This window comes from Colletotrichum navitas, assembly GCF_030913465.1.
Source record: "Colletotrichum navitas strain CBS 125086 chromosome Unknown LY79scaffold_19, whole genome shotgun sequence".
Taxonomy (NCBI): domain Eukaryota; kingdom Fungi; phylum Ascomycota; class Sordariomycetes; order Glomerellales; family Glomerellaceae; genus Colletotrichum; species Colletotrichum navitas.
The window spans coordinates 450,110-465,600 of record NW_026850565.1 but is presented as its reverse complement, the minus strand read 5'-3'; the positions used below and the strand labels follow the sequence as shown (position 1 = coordinate 465,600).

Genomic DNA, 15,491 nt, shown 5'->3' with positions numbered 1-15,491 from the left:
CCGTAACTCACTTCATGAAAGTTAGTGCAGCCTAGACCTCTAATTCAAAGGGACAGCAGACAAATTGGTCACCAACGAAGCCATAAAACAATTCAGCTCTCTGCAGCTTTGTAGGTGCTTGTGCTTATGTAACAGTGCCAGCGATTGAAACATGAGTATCAAGGACATATATACCGTCTTTACCTCGAGAAATCAGCCCCCTCTTGAAACAACGCCGCTCAATGCGAAGTCTATGTTCCTGTATAATAACTCCGTGTCGATGTTTCTTCGTTTGAAAAAAGTCTATACCATGGTTCCCCTCGGCGCAGCCCCCTGTGGTAATCCTCGTCCGTTCTGACTCTGCAGATTACTCTTTGTGAGTAGTATCGTTCTTGACTTCGGTACGAAACTGCTCCTCCTCTTGTATGAGCTGCGATATCAACGTTTCATTTGCCCTCCAAACTGGCTTGATCTCGAACAGTCTATCGATCTTTTCAAGCGGAACGCCGCTGGTCTCAGGGATGAGGAAGAAAGCAAAGAAGAAGGCGAGAAACGATAAAGCCGCAAAGAAGAAATAAACGCCATAGCCCATGGCCGCAAACATTTGCTCAGTAAATCTTGAAACGAGGAAGTTAAATAGCCAGTTACTGGCTGTTGTCGCGCCACCGGCGAGAGACCGGAAGTTTGGGTCGAAGAATTCCTAAGAGGCGGAAATTGTTAGTTACCGCCCAATAGTTATGGATGGCGACTAGAGATGTACTTACTGAGTTCAAGACCCAGGGAGTGCCGTTCCATGTCGGCGTGTAGACTGCCGTCCAGAGATAGAAGAAAACAATGGCGGCGTAACCACTACCACTCAAGTGATCCTGAGGATTCTTCGTCGGTTCGACAATACAGACATAGGCACCAATGACCCACATGCAGATTGATCCAGTGACGGCACCAATGAGCAACAGTTTTCGTCTTCCGAGTTGATCGACGAGGAACAATAACCACACGAAGGTCATAATGGCCTTGACAACGCCGAATATTCCCGTCATCAGGTTTACTGTGTTATGGTCAATGCCAATACTCTAGACACGCAATGGTTAGTTATCGGCGGTCTCGAAATGGAAAAAGCCCAGTCGCTTACCGAGAATATAGTCGGGGAATAGTAATTGATGGCGTTGATGCCGCTGCCGTTTTGCCAGAAGAACAGCATGCAGCCTATGAACAAACGCCATTGCAGCTTTGGGCGAGCCGCCAAAGCTTGGAAAGGCTGCCAGAAGCCGGTTCCAACTGTAGCCTTTTGCATCTCGTAGATATTGTCGATCGCGGCAATCTCTTCTTGGATATACATATCACTTGGTTCTAGTTGACGAATCCAGCACAAGTTGTCCCTGGCTTCTTTGCGGCGATCCTTCTGGAAAAGCCAGCGAGGCGACTCCCGGATCCACATCGAGCCTAGCAGGAGGAGGCCGGAGGGGATCAACTGGACAGCAAAAGGTATTATCCATTGCGTATGACCCGGCGCTACGTGGGCTTGAACACCATACTGCCGTTTGGGTTAGCAAGAGGCAAGTCACGAGAATTGGTGTGCCATTGTGAACACTCACGTTGATCCAGAAACCGACCATTCCGCCTATCTGCCAACCCAGTTCGTACAAACCAACGAGGCGACCGCGAATTGCTGGTGGCGACAACTCTGAAATGTAGATGGGAATGATGTTCTACAACCTCGTGAATTAGTACCTTCCATTCGCCATAAAAGTGCAGGATGTAAGGCACGTCCTGGGCGCCTTGATGTGCAAATTTTCAGACTGTTTACTCACAGAAGCCACTCCGGTTCCCAAGCCCGAGAATACGCGTCCAGCGTAAAGAATACCAAGCCCCAGGTCACTACTGGCGCCGCATGTTAGGCCAGCCCCCAAGGAGAAGGTGGTAGCTCCGATCGCTAAGCACCACTTGCGTCCTATGGAGTAGCTGAGACAGTAGGTAAGCAAGGCACCAAAGAAGGCCCCAGCCACGAATAGAGATACGATATTCTCGCTGATCAAGTTTCGTTCCGCAGTTGACAGCTTGTCAATACCAAACTCCCTCTTGAACGAGTCAAGTGCAACAGTCGTTCCGATGAAGGCACTTGTGTAACCAATCATGCAAGATCCGCAAGAGGCGATGCATGCCAGAGCGTATATGCGCCAGTTGTAGACCGATGGCGGCGTCGGCCTCTCTTCAACAACTGTGAGAATGCCCATGGCCGTTCGGTATGGCGGCTCACAGATATGGCGGGTGGTAAGAGCAGGCTCAGTGCGCGTGCGTGCGTGTTGAGTCAGAGGTTGGAAAATATGCAAAGGGGAGAAAAATTCTGGAAACCAAGGGTCCCAATCGTCAATAAAAGGATCCGATGGTCCCCATAACCTGAATCTTCTTGCCCCATAGTTTGGAGCCAGCCTTCTGGGGCTCGTGAGTTCATTTCTGGGGAACGACGGCAAGCATGCCGGTGTCGGTGGTAGTGCAAAATGTGAACGTTCAATCCATGTCTGCCATAATGATGCGGCTCTCTTCGTCATTTGCATCCAAAGTAACCTATCAGTGCATTTGTATTTTCGAGGAAACCCCTCAGGGTCCACAAATGGCCCGAACAGACCGAACCCCTGCTCGGGGATGCGTTTTCCCCCGTGGAAGCGTCCGCTTCATGATTTTCCCCATGGAGAGCAGGACACTTTGACCCGGGGCAACGAATGGACCTCAAGAGTGAGATACCTAGGACGAAGGCCCATACGTCTCCATGCTGGCAATGAGGGGGTGGTGGGTGGCCGAGTAGCCTGGTCCAAATTTTAGGCGTTCATCGAACCCCTTCCCCATACTAATCGCGGCTTGTCGGCACATTCGCTCGAAGTGTTAAATGTTCACCCGGTAGCGCCCAAGCGTCACAGCACTCCTCCACCGTCGCTGTCTATAGATAAGAGACGTAGGAAGCAAAGGTGGCACAAGATTCTTGCGATTCCCATACTTATGTGAACATGCAAGATTGAATGTTCTCCCTCGCCCAAACTTATCAACTCGATACTTCGTCATTGATGGATAGACTCCACAATACAGACAGAGGTATGAGGTTGATAAGATGGAGGTAGCGTCCACATCATGAGAAGCTTTCCCCTGAAGAGACAGCCCCGTCCATTCGTCGGACGAAGCTGAGAATATATGTAGTTGGTGAATTGGCCAATCAGAGGCTGCGGTGAACAACACCACAGTTGCTCAATGAAAGGTTAATTGGAAGTCACATGGAAACAGGGAGTTACAAATCGCCCAAGTGACAAATCACTACTGCCAACTCATTAACTGCTTTTAGCAGCTAATATGTAGGCAGAGATCCATGATCGACATCCTATTGATCGAATATAGTCGGCCTAGACCCCTATAAGCATTCTAGCGCAGTTCGACCAGTGCATGAATACCACGATACGTATAACCCGATACGCAGCACCTCTGGCCTGTGCCGCATCTCAATGACTTAACACGGTACGGTACGGAATACCTGATAACGCCGATTAACTGCCAAATCAGACTTCACTTCAACTATGTTACCAACGGCCTTGGCAATGATGTGGCAGGTGGGCGCCAGAACGTTGGCAATCACAGATCGGCACCTAATGGTACTGTTTAGTCTTTATCGACTTGATCAATGGTCATGTGATCCTTCGGGGTTCTTCGGTCATGGATTGTGATGTATCCCCTCGGCCTGGCATCAATGAAATGATCTGTTTCTGTCGACCGTAAATGTCCCCTTACATACACACGCAAGACCTATGCAAGCCCCTACGCCGCCATGGACGTCACTGTCAGAAGTGCGCCTATGCGATGCAATTCGGCAAATACCAATAAAGCTATAAGCCACAAGAACGCAATGACCGCTGTTTGCCGCTACTTAATCTAATCTCAAATAAGTACTAATGTCCTATTTACATTGATCATGCTTTTCGAATGATAAACTGGCATCAGTACTTATTTTGTCGGCTGGTAATCTGAGATGGTTAGGGTTCACAGTTAAGTTAAAGAGATTGATTCGTGTGGCAATCGTGTCGACAGGAACCTCGTCGGAAGCAGCATGAATTATCCCACTATATGCACTTTATCGAGTAAGCAGTTCTTAAATCAGTATACGGCAATCGGAAATCACAGTTGCGCTAGGTCAGCCACGTTTTTTATGCAGGTGTCACATGTGCGGTGACCTAGGTTGAAGCGGTGACGAATAATAGGGGTTGAAAGGCAGCATAACCACTGTTGCAGTGGCGGGGGCTGGTCGGAGGTAAGCCCCATTATCGACGATATTTGGTGATGGTCGGCATTGCAATAGTAGGATGGCGTGTAGCACGCGAGAAAGCGAGACGGGCGTGTAGATTGGGACTGTAAAATGCGAGAAGCATGCAGTGCCGTTTGTATTGATTGAGGACATGAGCAGATTAAGTCTACTTCACAATAAGAAACAGTGCTCGGTGGATATATAGCATAGTTATCGTTATTGTTGTGGTTATGTTTACACAACTTTCTCCTTCAGTTGAACTCCATTATGCACTCCAAGGGTGCCCCATGCAAGCGATATCGGCCTGTATACTGACCTGAAAGGCCCCTGAGAGGAGTTTTTTTGTCTTCTTCTTTTTTTCCCCCGGATAATAGAAGAGTCGGATGACGTAATCAGTGGAGACAACGAAGTTGAATCTTGCATGAATCTCGTCAATATAAATGGTATTTCTCTCTGCTTTAAGCCATCCTATTGATGGTTTGTCGAAACGATTATCAACAAGAAGAAAAGGTTACATCCAAACATAGAACCGGTGCCAATATAAGTTATACTGTCTATGAGTTCAACTGATACTCAACTACCTTCGAGGTTTTGTGGCTTCGAATGACTTCGCCAAATTCGTGTGGCATACGAAGGCCCGGTTGGCAGATCGAATGACTTACCGCGATAACGTCATTGAACCACTTAATGTGTCGTAAAACACGGAGATGTTCCGCCAGTTCTCGGGACACGGGTCTGACATTACCAATTGATGTCGTGACATCTTTGGTTCATTGGATTAAGAGTCTTCAACTAGAAACACTGTTACAGCACATCAGATATTTGGATATTTGGATATTAATCTAGCCTTTTCCACCAAAGCTCTCCTCGATTTGACCCATCCCTCTGCGACGTGATACGCAGCAGCGTTCTATTCTCAAATGTTGTGTAGTTACGTCTGTGAACGGCACCAACCATGGCCGGGACGTTTGCAACCGTCAATGGGCCATGGAAAACCTGGCCGTCGGTAGCGGATGCAGGGATATCGCCACTAATCGAGAATGGCCCGGCGTACCCGATGCTATGCTTGCCGACCAAGGCCCACTCCGCGTCTGACTGGCCTTCCTCGAAGGGAAATGTGAGGCTCGCTGGGCGATGTTCGGGGTTCGTAGATGTGAGGGTGGCCGACATGAAGCCGGTTCTGCTGTATGTGAGGATGCCGACGGGGTTTGAACCGTAAGTCGGGTCGTCTACAGGCACGCCATCGCGGGTTCTACAAGTTCTCTGTCGTCAGCAAACGTGGCTGCCTGGGGGCTAGTGGGAATATGATCCACATACGCTGATGTGTTGAGAAGGGTGTAAGTGCCTGCCAGGATGGCAATGATTTCTGAAGGTTGCATATTGACTCATGAATGGAAACGCTCAGTTGACAGCCAAGACAAGTCTTAACTCTTTTATTTCGAAGAAAAGGGGATGGAAGATGGGCATGATATAAGAAGCAATGCCGTCAGCAGAATAGCAGCTCTTGTAAAAAGTACCAAAGACCAATCGAGATCTGCACCGCGAGATATTATGTTAATGAGCATACCACATGGGTGTCAATTTGGGTTTACGCGATAGGGGCCGTCCCTGGTAAGGCCGGGGAACTCCAAGGGGGGGAAAGTGACACAACTCCCGGGACATGGTGTCAGAAGTGGATCATAGGCGCCAAGCATTTAAGCTTATGTGGTATTCTATGATGTTACTACACCTGGAGCATTTAGTATCGCTCCTTTTGTCTGTGGCAAATGCAAGTCTTTAGTAATCTGTTACTCTAGCATTGAGTTACATGCTTTGGAGCGTTAAAGATTGCAGCTCGGCTCTTGCAACCAGAGTTAAGACTAAACAGAGCAATATTTGCTGTTTTGCTCCAATGTACGTTCTCGCTTATGGGTTTTACTTGAACTAGTTATAAAACGGTATTCGTCACGTGGCGATGCACCAAGGTTATGCCACCAGACGCGGACGGGGAAAGGGGGGAAAGCAGAGATAAAGCTGGAAGCTTGGCTCGGCTCGGCTTGGCCTGGCTTGGCACGATGCCGCGCGGGTTGCGGGTGACGGGGAGACTCGTGGCGCAGCCCGGTAGCCTTCATTCGTATTCCATGAAACACGAGTGGATAGAGTTCTCGGGGACAGTTCATGAACCCGACGCCCCGTTCCTCCGAGGAGCCATGATCGGTGCCCAAAGAAGCTTGAAGCCCTCGCAGGCACCCTATCCCCGAAGGAACGGATGAACTGCAGGGTAAGCTGCCTTTTCCTAAAAGGCTCGGAGAAACATGTTGACACATCGTTTAAGCGAGCAGGTTGGCTATGTCACGAATCAAAAAGAAGCTGACCAAAGCTATAGCGCCTTGGCGAAATCGCGGGGTTCGGGGATATGTTATTTGAGGGCTAGTACTCCGACCGAATGAAATCTTGTTTCATGTATTCAACCAACTTGATTTGCTCAAGGTGTTCAGGTTTCGCTCAGGGTGGTCAGATTGGTTGGGAGCTGTCGATGGAGAAGACGCAAGTGATGACTTGGGCAATGGCGGAACTACGGATAAAGTAACCACGTAGCGCGGGCTGTATGCATTTGGACAATACGGTGCCAAAAAATACTCACGCCTGCGGCCAGAGACCACGCGACGAGGAACAGATAGACGGGAACACGGGCGACGGTTGGGATGATCATATAGATTGCTAGCAGGGGGGCACGCAGTTAATGCACGAGCTGTTGATATTCACATATAGCCCGTGCCAGAGGCCTAACCGTTAAGAGGGGACGCCTTGGGTACTTAATACCTCGGTACCGGAGATATGAGTAGCCTTAACCGATCAAATCCAGTTATTGTTACCATGGCGATGCGATGGTTCAGCTTCAGAATTTGATCAGGAACATATCGATAATCTCTTGATGTGTTCCGCCTTTCATCGTCAGATGACCTCTAGACTACAGTCTCCAATACGTCGCAAACCGTTGTATTGGTTTTGCAATCACACCTCAGCAAAACATCGGCTAACAGTCTACAGATAAACATTTCACCGAGTTCTCTCCTAAACGTCTGTAGCGGTGGTATGACTGTATGCATGGAAGCTTGCTTTCTCCAAATGTAGCCATTCTATATCCAGGTTGACGAAGCCGGTATCGGATGTCTCGTCGGCGGATGTAGATACCCGGGCTCAATATCTGTCATACGAGCCTCACCAGGAGGCTTTCGAAAGTAGCCTTGCCGAGTGCTACCTTGCAAGTGTTTCATTCATTAGTAAGCTACATATAGCAGCAGTACTGGCCAAAAGTATTTCCTTAAGTCAAGCATAATTCACCCCATTTCTTCCACGACATGCTGCGTGCTTCAAAGTCGCGAGATCTTAACTCCCTCCTTTGTCAAATATCCAGCTCTCCTACTATGAGGAGCTTTGGAAATCCAGGATTGATTATCAGGCGACTAATCCAGACTGGCATTACGATACATGTATATCTAATGAAGAAACCCGTTGCAATCTCTGAGCCGTGCTTCTTCGCAAACGGCCAAGACTTCAATGTCGGGTCCCCAAGATTGGGCTCCTTGACGAGAGCCGAGAGTCTCCCAGTTCGTCGGCCTTGAACAGAGTTCAGTCTTGAGCAAAGTGGCTGGGTTATCGCCTGAGCACAGTCAACCAGATACGATGCGCCGTGATCGAAGTTGTGGAGGAGCAAGCATTATAGAAGAAGTGGGCCCGCGTGAGGCTATCTCCACGCAAGGGCCTTCAGGGTCTTGATGAACTATTCCATTCCTAGTTATGTCGATATAGTCACATCGTCTAAGCGATTTGGTCGTACTAGCAACGGCATTGATGGAAGTTTTCAACTCCACCGGCCCTCCTTGGCCCTCTCACCCATGCATTCGGGGATGCTCGACGCCAACTCAGGCTCGAGGTTAAATTATGTTCTTCCTTGGTAGCATTTCTATTCAAGTCTGAGATGCTGTCACTGTAACTCACATAAGATTGCTTGCATCTGCGAAGACGTCGCCATAACCGGCCTCCGACGTGATCTTCGCAAGTCCTGACGCCTTGCACACGACTTTCATGAGGCACCCCATCTCCGCATGCACGGACGCGGAGACCACATCTCGGCGAGGCTACGGAACAGACACCTGCGGAACCACGGGCTTGGATGGCTTGAATATCACACTGGTGTATTCTGATCCTATGCTTGAGATAAGTGCGACTCTGTCCGGATAGTAAAAAGAAAACTGATCACAAAGACACAGCCAAACATCGTAGTGTGAGCGTGGCAAACAATCCCATTATGAAGCGCAGCGGTCACAGAGGCAGCGGAGGGAAGCGAAGCTGTCATGCCGTTCGAATAGCCTCAGACGCGAACGTCATGTAAACAAAAACAAAAAAAGACGGTCACTCACCTTCACTCCACCGTAAGATAGGCCACATGACCTGCTTCGTAAAATCCAAAATGAAAGCAACGAGAGAACTTTCCCTCGTTTCCTCCCTCGTACGTCATCACATCTTCCCCCCAAGGTGAAAGCAGAAAATAGAACACGACAAGGGAAGGGCCTAGGGGGTGAGGTCACTCGACACCACCGAGACGGGGGCGAGGTACAAGGGGACCACCACCTGACACGGTCAGCCGGGGCGGGCTTACCGAGAGGCCGAGACTTTCACGACACCGAGATCACGTTCCGCGCGGGATCGCACAAACGGATCTGATAAAACGGTATGGCATCGGCGCGATTGGTGCGCACACGCGATACCCGCGTGTCGTTCTCTAAAACATACTTATCCCTGGACAAACGAACAGCAGCGCTTCGACTATATGGACATGCTCACTTTCGAGTCATATCCCATCACGATACAAATCGCGTTTGTGGAGACCACTCTGAGCACAAAACGGACGGAATGATCGCTGTAAAACTGGGGCTTAGCCTACGGTCATGGTCATGGATAAACTGGGAAAACGGATTAGAACTCATGATACAGTTGTATGTACACTTGATGGACATATATACAGCGTGCGCCGTCCCCGGCCACCGTGCATGCTAGTCCAGTCCTCTCCTGCGCTCCCTGGCCACCATTGCCCGCACGCGTGCAGCGTCGGGCTGGAGCTTCTGTATACGGCACGCTGCTTCTTCAGGACTCCTCCTACTCACAGTACTGCTACTAATGCTACTCTTGGCGGGGCTGGCGTCACGGCGGCGGAGATGGGGTATCTTTGGTGAGAGTGCGCGAAAGGATTGGGGTATCGAACGAAAAGAAGATTTGCTGTCGAGGTAAGACGCCGCCACAGCTGCCGAAGTTGTTGTTGTTCTGGCTGTTGTTTCTTGTATAGGAGTTGGGGTTTCCGAAGACTCCATGATGTCGTCACAGAAATCGAAAGGAAGTTGGGTCGTGGGGAACTCTTCTTCGCATTCGTCATCTTCAACGGCACTCTTGGTGTATTCGTTAGGTTGCTGTTCCTCCACAGTAGATTCACGCGTCAGACGATGGTCATCAAGGTCGGATACCGATGTCGTCAGGGAGTCAGGGTCTTCGGACTGGGAGGTGTCTTCTTCCTCGTCGTCGTCAACACACTGAAATTGTCTCCCTTGGAAACGGCCGGATTCCGATCCGGAGAATGACAAAGTCCGCGCAGGCGTAAGGTTGTGAAGGACATAGCTTTGTTCCGGATCGGTTGATGATGCAGCGGTTTCGGACAGCGTCGTCATGGAGCGGGGAGAGGGGGGTAGGTCTGTAGTGATGGCGGAGGAGGAAATGGAAGTCGAGATGTGCAAAGGCTCATGCGTCATAATGGGCTTTTCGTCGTCATCGTGAAAGAAGCAGGGACCGTCGACGTCGACGAGGCTGCTCAGGTTGGTACTCGCCGTGCGAGAGCTAGAACGATCGCTGAAAGAAGTGCCGTTGGACGAGGCCGGGTAGTAGCCTTGCGTGCAAGAGTAGTCGTCGGGCAGGTAACTTGAGAACAGTCGCACGAGGGAGTCGAGCGAGCGTGTCCGGAAGAGCTGCAGAGCATAGGACCACTGCGCCGTGCCGACCAGTTTGGGGTTGGCAATGATCTCGACTGCAGCGAGATCAAGGGAGGCGTTGAGTTCCTGGAGACGTTGCTCCTTGCGGTCAGCCATCATACGGTGGAACTCGTCGGCGGTGGCGGCAATACGAGAGATCTCGCAGACATCGTTGTGGAAGGCTTCGGGGTCTTGGATGTTGGACGGGAGGGTGTTGTATCTATCTTGCAGCTTGGTAGAGAGATCGTCTCTCTTCATCCCAAACTTCCAGAAAGGCCATGAACAGCCCGGGTCGTCCATGTTATTGTGGAGAGTCGGAGTAGAAGGTGGTCAAAGGGGCGTTGTCGAGAGAGAGGATGGGTAAGGGGGTTCGAGGAAAGGCAGATGCTGTTGGGCGAGGCCCTGGGCTTCGGTGTGTAGATTCGCAGAAGGTGAGAATTGTGTTGACGACATGAGAGGCATTTCAGTAACTGAGGAAATCCATTTTTGGCGATAGTTTAACGGGTGAAGGGCGAAGACGCGAAGATGGGTGGTTTGACGGGCTCGATGGTGATGACAATGGACGGTTTCAGGGCGTGGAGACACTGAGGAGTGCGGGAATGAGTTGGTCGGGGGGGTGCTGGACCGCAATGTTGTGAGGCAGAGCCGGACGAACATCAGGCCGACTCAAAATATCGCCCAAAGTCACGTGCAGCCGGACTGAGTTGTCGAAATGACGGGCAAGAGCAGGGGCGAAGGCCAGTCGGTGGGGGCCGCTAGTCAGCGCTTGCGCCTGGCACACCCCTGCGAGTGCCGGATGACCCCTGTCGATACTGACGAAATGGGAACACATGGCCGGGCTAGCCTGGCATTCTCAGACTCCGCCACTCTAGCGAGCCAATGAGGGGCGAGGATAAGATGCAGGGTGTCAAGGCAATGACGAAGGGAGCCAATAGGATCGCTGACTAAGGCTGCAAGTGTCGCAGCGTGTCCACCCACGCACGCCACGAGACGAGAATGTCTAATCCGGGCGCAGGCAGGTAGGCAGGCAGGCAGGCGCTTTAGGTGCCGGACTTTCAAATTTGTTGGTTGGCTGTGGGTGCAGAGCCTGCTGAAGCAACTGACAGTGCAGCCCGCCGCCCCCTCGTACCAGGAAGGGAAGGAAGGAAGGAAGGAAGGAAGGAAGGAAGGAAGGAAGGGAGGGAAAGAAAGTGGAAGAATGAAAGGGCCGTGACGAGAACGGCGAGAAGAAATTCTTCTCAAGGATCAAGAATAGCTCAGTCATCCGGCGCATCGCTTCCTGAGCCAATCACCACATGGCTTCCCTACTGTTTACTACCTACTACGGATACTATCGATTGCTTGCTTAACCAGGCTGCTCTCATCCGTTCCTTCATCCAGGGCACATACATTCCGGCTCATCAAGATTCACCCAACACCCATTATTCGTCATAACCCGTCATCTCGATTCAGCCATGGCGCCGGCCTGGGCATCTGGCTTTCGATCTGAGTCCGGCAGTCACGCTGAGTGACACTCGACGATGAATCTCCCGACAAATACTCCGTACAGTCTCTCATATAAGAGGCATCGTCCGCACCTGTTCCAGTCACGGACGGCCCGCTGTCTCTTATGTCCCCATTTCTTCATCTCATCGTCCTCGACGCGTGGAGGCACAGAGGTCAAGTGACCATGTCCCATTCGTGAGATTGCGTCAAGTCAGATCAACTGTGAGGGACCTGAATGGCACTGCAACACCTGCAGGCCATCAACTCGCTGCCCACCCTGCCACCTTCTCTGTCGGTCCGCTAGCGGGAGGCCGTTGTCGAGAGGCGTTTGTGGCTGGGGCCGCCGCCAGCGTTTCCCGGTTTGGCCGGACGGATGATTAATCGGAGACTGGTCGAAGACTCCCTCATTCTCCCTCATTCAGTCAATGTCACTCTGCATGGAACATGTACCTCCAAGGTACTTTTGCAGCTCTCGTTGACTGGGGCTGATGAAATGCCAGATCTCAAATGAGAAACGATGTCCCTCCCCTAGCATAGAGCGCCTTTTGTTGGTTAGAAACCCTGCAAGGCTTCAGCCCGTAATTCAGTCGACTTTCCTTCCCCCTCTCCCCCCCAATTCTCCAGGCACCCGTGGCTTTTCGTAGGGTTAGATGACTCTTTATTCTCGGTCGGATATGCGCCCTCCCTCGCTCGCTCAAACATACCTTCATCTTTATGCTCAGAGCGCATCTTCGCTCTTCTTGAGTTGATGCACAGACGCTGCTGTGCTAACCCCCGACTTGACAGTCTCATTCTCTCACGCACTGCTCAGCGCCTTATCATACATAGTAGTAAACCTATTTCTCTGCCCTGCTGCTCAGCGTCGGCCGGCAGACTGACAAAACCACTTGAGGCTGAGACTCCATCAGCAGGCACTCCCATAAGGTCCCGAGGTCCTTCCCCCCCCATCCATGTCAGCTCGAACCCCGTTTCCTCCCCGTTTCTCCCATCATCCGTCGCCTGGTTCCAGCTGGACGTTTGGTTGCTCATCTGTCCATCTGTTCATCTGACGTCTAGTCTAATCTCAGGTTGCCCTCTTTCTCTCTCCCACTATCCGATTGTTTGGTCGTGCCTCGGAGGCTCCTTAATGCTGTGCTGTTCCTGCATCGGTGCCTCGCAGATTGTTTCCCTTGTTTCTTTTCCCCCTTCACCCTCTCACGCCTCCGGCTGCACACGTACATCACGATTCGAACCCTGCCCCTCATTACCAGCCTGACCACGCTCAGCCTGTCAGCCATCTCTCACCACCGACCTATTTGTCTGCCTGCCTTGCTTACCTGGCACCTCCGGAAATATACGTCATTTCACACCAAATCCACGTATCTGAACCAACAAGCCTATCTTGGCTGAATCCTACTCCACCTTTGTCTGCCACATCGACTCTATTGAGTGGCCTGGAGTGTGAGTGAAGCGCATGGGCCACGCCGGCTAGGCAAGAACATCGTCAACTCTACCTTGCTTGATGGGAGACCGCCGGGTCCGCGGCTCGGAGGAGCCGTCGGAAGAAAAGACGGAACCGTTCTCGCAAACCGAAATCGATGCCCGCATGAGGAGCATCCGCGTCGAGGAGCCCTTTGAGCTCACCCAAGCTGACCCAGTGCCGCTCGATAGGCTGCGTGTCGAGGAGCACCACCACAAGCAGGGCATTCGCATCCTCGTGCGACCGCTCACCCGGAGCCGCTCCGTGAGCCCGGGAAACTACAACTGCCAGTGGCTCGCCCTCCGCGCCGAGGTCGCGTCCGAGCAGGAGCCCCAGCGCAAGGTCCTCGCCGTCTCCCAGACATCCCGGGACATCAAGTTCTCCGTGCGCATCCCGCCGGAGCGGCTCGACGATGATACCCCGCGCCCGCCTTTGTGGTGCGAGCTCTACTACGACCCGGCTAGTGACAACCAGATCCTGTTGAACCGGTCAGAAGTGCCCATATCATTAACAAGAATCTCCGACGGCCCGGCTTCCGCCGCCAGTTGGAGTGTCAATCCCGGAACCCCAAAAGCCCTGTCGCCGGGCACATGGAGGATCAACGTCCGCGACATCGAAGTTCTCGACTTTAGGATATTGGAGAAAAGACCTGCCTTCTTCAAGCAGGCGGGTGCGGCCGGCAAAGAGGAGCTCACTTCCAGCTCAAATGCAGACGCCTTGAACGCCTCCGGTAAGCGGTCCTTCACTGCCGACGACGGAGAGCCGCGGTCAGAGAAGAAGGCGCGTACCACGCAGGAGGTCGGCACGGCGAGGAACGACAAGGAAGACGGCGTCATCATGTTCCTCAGACCAGCGGCCGAGCCCCTCGTGTTTCCCCTTCCGACTGAAGCCAAGAGCAAGGAGGTCGTGCCGACCAACGGCCACGCCCTGCTCGACATGCAGCGAGACGAGGCCGTTGTGATCCCGGGCGGCTACGAGATTGATGAGTACACCGTCAGCAAGCGCGACCAGATCGCGTCGACGGCGCTGTCGTCCGTCTTCACGGCCGAGCACTCCAACGTGCCCGACGGCATCGTCACCGTCAAGGTCCTCAAGACGCGCTCGGCCAACAACGCCGGCCCCAAGCCCCAAGACAACGAGCGTAACGTCATCCGACAGGCCGACATGTGGCTGCGCGAGTACCAGAGCCAGGATGACCTGCACCACGAGTCCATCGTCAAGCTCTACGGCGGCGACGCCCGCTACCTCTCACTCTACATGGAGCACGTCGACGCCAAGGACCTCTCGGCCAAGGGCGTGTGGCGTAGTCACGTCGACCACAGCTTCCTCGGCACCCGCGCCGACGCCTTCGCCATCATGCGCGACATCAGCGGCGCCCTCCACTACCTGCACGACAAGAACCTCGTCCACAACGACATCAAGCCCGCCAACATCCTCTACTCGCCCGCTCGCGGCGCCGTGCTCTGCGACTTTGGCCTGTCGACGCACACCAGCGGGCCCGTCACGACGGGCGGCACGCCCTACTACATCCCGCCCGAGTTCATCGGTAAGAAGCTCCGCGGCCCCCCCTCGGACGTCTGGGCGCTCGGCGTGACGATGCTTTACGTGCTCGGCAAGATCCCCTTCCCGGACGCCCGCTCGCGCAAGGGCGCCAAGCCCGCGCTGTACTGGATGATCGCAGACGTCAACCGCACGCCTACCCAGCAGCAGCAGCAGCAGCAATCGCACCAGCCGTGGGGGCATGCCGTCGACCTCATGTACGTGTGGCTGAGCGAGGTCGCCGTGGCGAGGGACAAGCTCTACCCGCGTGATAAGCTCGAGCGACTCGTATCAGACATGCTGATCGCCATCCCAAGCCAGCGCATCACCATGGCGCGCGTCATGCGGGAGCTGTACCTGATGGAACAGCAGGCTCTCGCCAAGAGATGATCTGATCAAATGGTTTGTCTCGTCTTTTTTTCCCCCCTCCGCATCAAAGACTTGTTTTACAGTCGAAATTATACGTTGATGGCTTTTTGTTTTATTTTTTTTTTTTTGCTCGGATACACGTCGCTAGGTTTACGACTACGGCTCGAGATGTTAAATGACGTTTACCGCGAGAGATACCACTTTTTGTTGAGGAGAGCATCGTTTCTTTTTTCCTGGAGCTTCATCGAGTTACCCATTTGTGTTTTCGCTGGCCCTCTCACTCCGTTCACGCGGGAGGAAGCCCAGATTGCATTGCATTTTCATCCCATCTCGCAGACATATACAAATACTTCAAGCATAGTGTTGACACATCCTTTCT

At 52.4% G+C, this 15,491-nt stretch overlaps 5 protein-coding genes across 5 annotated transcripts; 2 read left to right on the top strand and 3 right to left on the bottom strand.

Annotated features, from left to right (window-relative positions):
• On the bottom strand, window positions 1-2,356 carry LY79DRAFT_604300 (general substrate transporter). The gene is made up of 5 exons (XM_060561870.1): window positions 1,791-2,356; window positions 1,575-1,688; window positions 1,112-1,513; window positions 744-1,052; window positions 1-679 (listed from the first exon to the last, which is right to left on the bottom strand). Exons 1-5 carry the CDS (start codon window positions 2,211-2,213, stop codon window positions 347-349), a joined length of 1,581 nt encoding a protein of 526 aa, XP_060415803.1. The 5' UTR covers window positions 2,214-2,356; the 3' UTR covers window positions 1-346.
• A 2,712-nt stretch (window positions 2,357-5,068) lies between these two features.
• On the bottom strand, window positions 5,069-5,874 carry LY79DRAFT_549295 (Lipocalin-like domain-containing protein). The gene is made up of 2 exons (XM_060557463.1): window positions 5,579-5,874; window positions 5,069-5,513 (listed from the first exon to the last, which is right to left on the bottom strand). The coding sequence occupies exons 1-2, from the start codon at window positions 5,638-5,640 to the stop codon at window positions 5,099-5,101; spliced, it is 477 nt and encodes a 158-aa protein (XP_060415802.1). The 5' UTR covers window positions 5,641-5,874; the 3' UTR covers window positions 5,069-5,098.
• Window positions 5,875-9,297: 3,423 nt separating this feature from the next.
• Window positions 9,298-10,560, bottom strand: LY79DRAFT_512367 (uncharacterized protein; the record flags this gene model as incomplete). Its single annotated transcript, XM_060554360.1, has 1 exon — window positions 9,298-10,560. One exon carries the CDS (start codon window positions 10,558-10,560, stop codon window positions 9,298-9,300), a length of 1,263 nt encoding a protein of 420 aa, XP_060415801.1.
• A 1,768-nt stretch (window positions 10,561-12,328) lies between these two features.
• On the top strand, window positions 12,329-13,499 carry LY79DRAFT_135489 (uncharacterized protein). The gene is made up of 3 exons (XM_060550899.1): window positions 12,329-12,669; window positions 12,813-13,185; window positions 13,396-13,499. Exons 1-2 carry the CDS (start codon window positions 12,494-12,496, stop codon window positions 13,132-13,134), a joined length of 498 nt encoding a protein of 165 aa, XP_060415800.1. The 5' UTR covers window positions 12,329-12,493; the 3' UTR covers window positions 13,135-13,185; window positions 13,396-13,499.
• On the top strand, window positions 13,247-15,133 carry LY79DRAFT_578582 (kinase-like domain-containing protein; the record flags this gene model as incomplete). The annotated part of the gene is made up of 1 exon (XM_060559958.1): window positions 13,247-15,133. One exon carries the CDS (start codon window positions 13,247-13,249, stop codon window positions 15,131-15,133), a length of 1,887 nt encoding a protein of 628 aa, XP_060415799.1.
• Between the last annotated feature and the right edge of the window lie 358 nt (window positions 15,134-15,491).